This window comes from Cololabis saira, chromosome 9 (assembly GCF_033807715.1).
Source record: "Cololabis saira isolate AMF1-May2022 chromosome 9, fColSai1.1, whole genome shotgun sequence".
Classification (NCBI taxonomy): Eukaryota; Metazoa; Chordata; class Actinopteri; order Beloniformes; family Belonidae; genus Cololabis; species Cololabis saira.
In genome coordinates this window covers 25,150,914-25,159,225 of record NC_084595.1, presented here as the reverse complement: position 1 = coordinate 25,159,225, position 8,312 = coordinate 25,150,914, and the positions used below count along the sequence as shown (strand labels likewise).

The following is an 8,312-nucleotide window of genomic DNA, read 5'->3' as shown; positions in this document are numbered from 1 at the left end:
AGGATAGTTCACATTATCTACCTAAGGGAACATGGGGAGAACATGCAAACTCCACACAGAAAGGCCCTTTTGCCAACCCCACCCAGGGGTGTTGAAGTCATGGGGGAAGTAAACAGGACCTTCTAGCTGTGAAGTAGCTGCACTACCAGCTGCGCCACCAAAGTTAGACATTTTAACACGGAGGTCAATGGGGATTGACTCGCGTCAAGCCTCTGGGTCAGCCTCTCATCGTACATCGGTCAGTCGAGAAACAGCAATGAATCTTAGTTCTGCATAAGCCTTAATTCAATTCAATTCAATTTTATTGATATAGCGTCTATTATAACAGAAGTTGTCTAGGTGCTTCCTAGAGACCCACAACATGAACCCCGAGCAATTATAACATAAACAATGGTAGGAGCTGAAGAAAGGAAAGAAAAGAAGTGGATAGAATAAGGGGTGAGGGGCACCGCTCAGTGGATCAAGTCATTGTTGGTGTTGTTTGTTTTTTGGTAAGAGAGATCAGCTGTCTGTTCATAGATGCAAACATGAAGCATTCAAAGAAAGAAGACAGCAGCTACTGTGAAACATGGGCGGGGGGGGGGGGGGGCTCAATTACGTTGTGGGGCTGCTTTGTTGTGTCTGGCACAAGGTGTCTTGAATCTGTCCAGGGTACAAGGAAATCTCAATACTACCAAGGCACTCTGGAGTGAAATATGCTGCTCAACGCCAGAATGCTTGGTTCAGTCACAGGTCATGGGTCTTCGAACAGAATATTGGCTCAAAACACACAATTAAAAAACATCCAAGAATGACTAAGAACAAAACACTGGACACCTCTGAAGTGGGCAGCTATGAGCCCTGATGCAAATACTAATGACTATCTGTGGAAAGAGCTGGAAGATGCAGTGTGGCGAAGAAACCCTTCAAACCTCAGATAGGTGGAGCAGTTTGCTTATGAGTAGTGTGCAGAAGTCTCATTGAGAGTTACAGAAATCACTTCATTGCTTAATGCTTTGTAAGGCTGTGTAACAAAAAATTACTTTAAGGGTCCCATATTTCTTGTCCAAGCTAGTTTCATTAGTTTTTTTATTTTAATATAGTTCTATTGAACCATAATTCAAAAGAAATGTCTTATTGTCACTAGCCAGTGCTCAGCAAATTATTATAGTTATTGTTTGTGCCAGTTTCACATAATTTCATTGACTATTGCAGGTTTTTCTTTCTTTAATGGTGAGTACCAACATAATTGTCCATGCGTGCAGCTTCGGTTTGTCCATGTGTTGTATTGTGTTTAGAAAATAGAGATTGCAGAGAAGAGAAGAGAAGAAGAAAAAAAAAGAAATGAGAGATTTGCTTTCTTATCCTTTTTTTGTAACACTCACTTACCTGTCTTGAGTCTTGATGTATCAAAGGCCAAAAGTTTTTCTGACATTAGAGGAGCGCTGCAGGCTGTATCATTGGTGCTCCATTTGTCTCTTTCTAATCACTTTTATTCTCTATAAGTGCCACTAATACTGTGCCACAATTCCATCAAGCAGAGAGGATTTATCTCAGTATAATAAAATACTAACACCTTTAGTGGAACAAATGAAACCACAAAGAAAATAATGTGGCTTGCTGCTTGTGGCAAAAACAACTCATTATTTTTGCTGGCATTAAAGAGATACTTAATCTTGCAAGGATATAATGCGTATGTATCAATGTGAGCACTCCATTACTCTGAATTTATTTGTCTGCCGCTTTTTTCTTTTCTCATTTTCTCCCTGTACTTTATGTAATTGTGTTCACGGTACAAGTCAATACTAAGAGTACATGCTGTGGCAGGGATTTTTATCCCCCGGTATCAAAACAAGTATCTTTTTTGGCTTATATCACATTGGTTTTGAGAGTGTTTAGTGCCTGCAACTCATATTTTTCAAAAGTTAACGCTTCCAAGCTGCGTATCAAACTTGATAAACGGGAGTTCATATCAAATATCCATGCCAAGCGTGAAAGTGAAATATTTTTGAGCTTTTTCTTTATCTCTACGGCTAATATTTTACTGGTGTATCTTTCTCAGCTGTCAGCCAGCAACCGTTTCTTCTCCATGATGACATGAGGCACATTACTAACTCATTACAAGTGTTTACATCAGTTCCTGTGATAATCTGAAGGAAAATAGAAAAAAAAAATACTACAAATGTGATACACACTGTGAACTCCATAGTAGATATAGGGCATATTTACCAGACAAAACTCAGTGACTCCTTATGCAACACACAGCAATTCATCAGCAGCAAAATGCTGTGGAGAAGAAGAACACTGCACAAAAACAGGTGGGTGAGCAGAGAGAGGGATGATGGGACAGCAATGGGAGCCTTCTGTGATTGGAGCATTCCGAGCCTCAGTAAACCTTTCTTCTCTCTGCCATGTGCAGAGTGTTGATAAGGGACATCATCCCACTGACTCATTAATCAACTGTGAAATATACAGCTACCTGCCGCTTTCTTATTCCCATGCCCCCAAAACCTCTCAGCTACCTGCCCCCACCCCCCCTCTCCTGTAGCTGTCTGTAAAGAGAAGAAACAATCCGGACATCACAAGAATTCCTTTTGAAAAAATACTGCTCATCCAGCAGATTTTCTGTGCAAGATATTTTACACCCTCCCAATCATATCCTCAAGCACAGATCCTTGTTTATGCATGCAAGCACACAAAGAGAGGCAAACATGAACACACGCTGGAAAAGGAGTGCCGACCATTTTATTACTAGTTTGGACCAGTTGTGAAGCTGAGAACTTTGCTCTACATAAACCGGTGGGCGTTCTATGCATTTCTGTCTCCAAGGCTTAAATTATTCCAATGCAGAAGGATAACCATATAATTTTGCTTTTACATCGAGCATCCACACCCAGCTGTTACAGTTAACTTTCACCCCATAAAACAGCTTTATTCTGTTTCTTTTCAAGCCGGCCCACTGCTGCGCTCCCGCACCGGTTGATATCTCCAATAAAATCCATTAAAACATTTCTAAATTGAATGGTGTGATGCGGATGCCTCCTGCATATACATTCCTTTAACATTCTACGTTCTGTGAGAGAAATGCTGATATCTTGTGTATTTCACTCTCAACTAAGGGAGGGTGATATGAAGAGAGAAGAAGTTTGGAATTTTAATTTGATTATTTGCATAAGCTACATGTCAGAACCTTTAATTTATCTCCCAATTTTGATTACCTTTATGCGAAGTTGACTGCATAATCACAGTGCGTCATCAAATTTTCTGAAAAGTAGGCAACAAACTGACTGAATCAAACTTTGATTAATAGGTAGGGAGTATGGACATGATTGTTCTGGCGACAGCTGCCTACAGGGACGGCTCACAAAGCTTCTGACTATAAATTTTGTGACTGAACAGACTGTAAAACATACAAATCAGTGCATAGCTTTGCCTGTGTATTGCATTCATGCTGCAAAAACTCCCGCCTTCAGTTCCACACATATACTAAACGGAAATGATCATAAAGGGTTTGACTGTCATTCAGTCACTTACAGCTGAACATAACCCAGAAATGTAATTAAATCCTCGTTATCAAACACGTACAAAGGGTGCACTTTGTTTAAATTTTAGCTTCCAGTAATAATCCAGCTGTAGACTCTTCTAAGGGCTTAATTATTCAGGAGTGATGTAAAATACTCAGAGACGTAAGTGACTGCAGGTAAAAGAGGCCCAGGAGTCAAATTGGACAAACACTGGTGTTCGGTGCTCAAACATACCCTGTAATTTGATATGAAAATGCAAACATGTGAAAATAATGAGATTTATGTGCTATAAAAAGGCCCTCTGTATGTTAGAGAAAAAAGAGAATCTTGAGCACCAGATTGTGTCCATCCTGGGCTCTGGACTACATTATGGCTCTATTGCATTATAGACTGCTGCAGCTATTCTTGCTGGAAAATTGGCAGCTCTGCTTTGTCTTTGATGGATTTCTCCATCTAAAAATGGTTTATTTCCCTTCTTTCCACATCCCCTCTTCCTTCATGACATTTAAGGTTGACGTTGTTGATGTTTATATGAATTATTAGATTTGTTTAAATTGAAAAATTGAGTATGGTCAGATCTACCTTCTGTCTTTTTTTTCCTTTTACAAATGCTGAATCTATTGTAGGTCTTCTGAAATACCTAGCAAAGCAGCTTGTACTGTAAATGTTAAGAGATACATTATAATTCAAAGGGACTGCAGCAGTGCCAGGACCGGCTACAAATAAAGCTCTTCATACTGTAGGTGTGTGGGTAGTAGACTTATTTTCATGTATATGTACCATCTCTGCTTTTATTTGACAAATTGCTCAACTTACTGATGCATACTGTGATAAAAAAATATATTAAAATATATTTGTAGTTTGAACTTAAGATAAAAGAAAAAATATCTTATTTGTTCTAAAAACTCACGAACAAGCCTTAAAATGGTGCAGCATGTACTTTTTTACCACAAGGTGTTAGCATTTATTTTAATAATCAACGCGCCAACAAGCCAAAGGATCACATAAAGATAAAATATACGTTCTATGTGAGGCTCACGTTGTACTGTGTACGCTGTGAAGCCCAGAGCAATCAACTCAGGGGACATCAATATAATTTCTGCCAGACGCTACCATACTGTGGAACAACCACAGTGAGCAATAACACATTGAGCAGAGTTTAATTTTACATTTGCGAACCATGACATAGAGTAAACCATTTCTAAATCAGCCGGTAACATGAGGCTGCTTGGTTCTACAAGATGGGTTTTTGTGGTACGATACAACCCTTGATGTGCTGCCTGAGGATATAAACATTTCTGTCATATAGTGGTTGTAGGAAAAGAGTCAAGATCTTTTGACTCCAGGGAAAGATTATATAAGCATTAAATAAAGAAATAAATTAAGAATCTGTCATCTACAACCATGCCAATGAATGTTTGTCAGTGTTCTGTTCATTTATCATATCAGAGTGTATAATTTGAAAGGAAAGGAAAATAAAGCATGGGCAAAAAAGTGTTTTCATAGTATCATTATTGTGGTCAAGTACTTGAATTGTTCTCTATTGGTCATTCAATTCAAAATGCTTTATTAATTCCCAAAGGGAAATTAATTAATTTGCCTTGTGATTATGCATCATGTAGTCTGGAAACATGCTCTGTGATATGTGAGATTAATGCATCTGAGTTGCGTTCTGATTGGCATCAGTTTTGCAGACCAACTCTGAAGTCCAAAGACAACACTTGCTCTTGTATGAATCTGTGAACTTTGCGTCAAATAGAAATAATTTGCCCTTAAAGAAATAGTGTATGTCCAGACGACAGGGGAGCCTTACGTATGAAGGTGACATTTAGTCCAGTCTGTCTTTATGAAACCTAGAGGCACTCCTGGCTTAAGACTGCAAATTACATTTGATATATGAATTTTAAAATAAATAAATACATAAAAAATGACGAGGCACAAAATGGGAGGAGGATTGAATTTGATTTTGATGTTTTGTGCTTGTGTCTCACTTGGTTGCTAAGGGTGATGAACACCTTCGTTGTACTCCCAGCAACATCTCCAGAATGACAATTTCTCATACATGCAAACAGGTAAAAGAAAGCATTACTAGTTTCATGTAAGTAAAAACTCACAATTACGGATTAAAAAAAAGAAAAAAAGTTTCTTTTAAAATGTGGAGAATAAAGAACTGAGAAAAATTATGTATACTCCAGAAAGCCTCAGGTTAACTTAACTCTCCAACCCCAAAGGAACCCTAAAATTATTACACTATGCATCACAAACCTCAACCCTCTGCAGGGGCAAAATTAACCTCCAGTTTGAAATGCTCCGCACAAGCTTGTGTCTCCCGTGTAAACACACGCATGCATCGTAGTAAATGACTTCACACACTCAGTAGACATAGTATATGACTTCACAGACAAACTATGACTTTCAAAGCTGGAGCTCATTTAATCCCATTGCTTTATACATTCTTTGTGATCAAACCTTAATAGATGAATATAAATGCAGATAATGAAGACCTTCTATCGGTAGCAATACTGGGCTTAGCATACAATAATGTCCTTTCAAGGTACTGAACATCATTAAGTCAAATGACAGAAAAGAGGGTTGTTTATATATATATATATATATATATATATATATATATATATATATATATATATATATATATATATATATATATAAACATAGGGACAGAAATATACACATGTACAGGTGGACGTATGGTGAACACCCACAGTCAACAACAACATCTTAAATGACCATATAACCATTAATTGATCACATCATCAGCTTCACCATCTGTTTGATAAGCACCTGTACGGCAGATAGATTATGGCCACGGATACTATACTGTACCAACACTAAGAACACTGAGTAGGCTTTAAAGTTTAGAGTTTACACTAGTGTTGAAAAGACATAATGCAGTTACCTTCATCCAACCAAGTTTGTGGTTTGTCCTTCCAAGAGAAGATTGAATCAAAACCCATTTCATTACAAAAAACATATTTTATTCTATTTTTTTGCTTGCACTTTTCTATATTTACCTCATGCTCCTTCTCTCTTCAAAAGTTTCTTTTCTGACACTCTTGCCTTCTTCAATAATTTTGTTAGTTTCTTCTCTCCCTCCTTCAATGAGAAACCTGCTGCAGCTTCAGTTCTCCGGGTTTTCCAAGTGTCTGTGTCTCAGCGCAGAAGAAGAAAAGTTGCTCCCTTCCTGGCCTTTTCTACCAAAGGTCCATTGTAAAGCCATGTGCTCCATCACAGTTGTGGTCAGTCCGGACATAGCATCAAATGAACAATAAAGTCACAGTTTCACAAATGTCTGTAATTTCCACCTCTCTCATCCATCTGTATTCCTCTTTCAAGTCAACTGTCACCAGAGATTTGGCCTACGTAATATCAATCTCAGCAACAACGTCTTCTGTGCTTGGGATCAGCTAGTGGGTGGATGACCTCGTTCTTCTCCTTCTGGCTTTTCTACAAGGCATGCTGGGCCAGGATCAGAGCCAAAGCCAAGCTAGGGAGCAGAGCCCAGACGCTGGCACAGAAACAGGGAGAATGATCCTCTCCCAGGTCTGGGCCACCATTTATTGGATCAGGCTGGGCAGATAGAAGGACACACAGAGAGAGAAAGATGTGTAAAAGGTTAGACATGACTCAGACTGTCACGCTGTTTTTTCTGTTCTGGCATTTGATAAGGGAACAGAGGAGATAGCAGGGAGGTGAGACAACACAGGGTCAGAGCTGGAAAGAAAAACACAAGAGTCAGAGTGAGATGTTATATCCATGGCGTACCCTCCTTGGCACAATCATTGACTGTTTGATCAAATTAATGTTTTGATATGTTAAGTATATTTCAGGCCCTGCTTAGTATGCGCCTTGCTTCTTAAACAAGTTGGCAACAAAGGAAAGCTTTTCCCCCCCTCTCTTAAATGCTTTAAGGTTGTGCCAGCAAGTCTCTAAACAGTTTTTAAAGCTATCATTACAGGCTGTATTTACAAGAAAAACATGCTACGATGCCAAACATGTATTAAACAACTCAGCAGCTGCTGTGGATTTCTCCTCAATATTTTATAAGGCATACTTTACAAGAAGCAAAAAGGGCCAAGAAAATTGTAACACCATATTTTTGACAGTATACAATCAGAACACTACACAATTATGGACAGGAGAAAGCAGCTTTGTGTACAATGAGCAAACTGAAAATGCAGTTTACCACACTGTTGGCATTTCAGCAGAGCAGATATGGAATCAGAGCTCATATTAAATTCTATGGCCTCCATAGTTCCACTAGTTATAGCCACACAATGGCCTTCGTTATATGCTGTTCCATAAAATTGGTTGCATTTTGAATACTTTTCCAATTTTCTTGGGTTCTCGTAGCACCAAGCATAACCATTTGCCTTCAAGTGAAAGAAGTCCTGCTCAATTTGCAGTGGTACCATTTTCAGTCCAGCACAGCAATACAGAGGCACATCATAACATGAAACATTTTCTCCTCCTCCTCCTCCTCCTCCTCCTCCTCCACTACCTTTCCCTCACTTCATCTTCACCAAAGCAACCTCTGCAGAGATTGCACTGGTCCATTTCCCTGTACACAGAAAAAAAGAATCTTCTGCTCAGATATTTACCGGTGCCTCATCTTTCACCAAAACAAGGTAATGTATAAATGAGAAAATAAATAATGAAGCAAGAAAATAGTGTTGAATTGTATTAATGAGACAGTCACATTTCTTTTTTCTTTTCCTGTAATGGGAAAAAAACAGGGCGAAAGGAGCATGAAGGAGAGAAAGGAGCAGTATCCAAAATAGCTGCTGTTAT

At 38.7% G+C, this 8,312-nt stretch overlaps 1 protein-coding gene across 2 annotated transcripts in view; it reads right to left on the bottom strand.

The window, feature by feature from the left end:
• Window positions 1-4,511: 4,511 nt before the first annotated feature.
• Window positions 4,512-8,312, bottom strand: part of LOC133450373 (GDNF family receptor alpha-2-like) — an 81,992-nt gene continuing 78,191 nt past the window's right edge. Inside the window, exon 8 of one of the 2 annotated variants that reach the window (XM_061728938.1) lies at window positions 4,512-7,091. In XM_061728938.1, the coding sequence (XP_061584922.1) occupies window positions 6,969-7,091 (123 nt within the window). In that variant the 3' untranslated portion in view covers window positions 4,512-6,968. The other variant, XM_061728939.1, reaches the window with a different exon arrangement.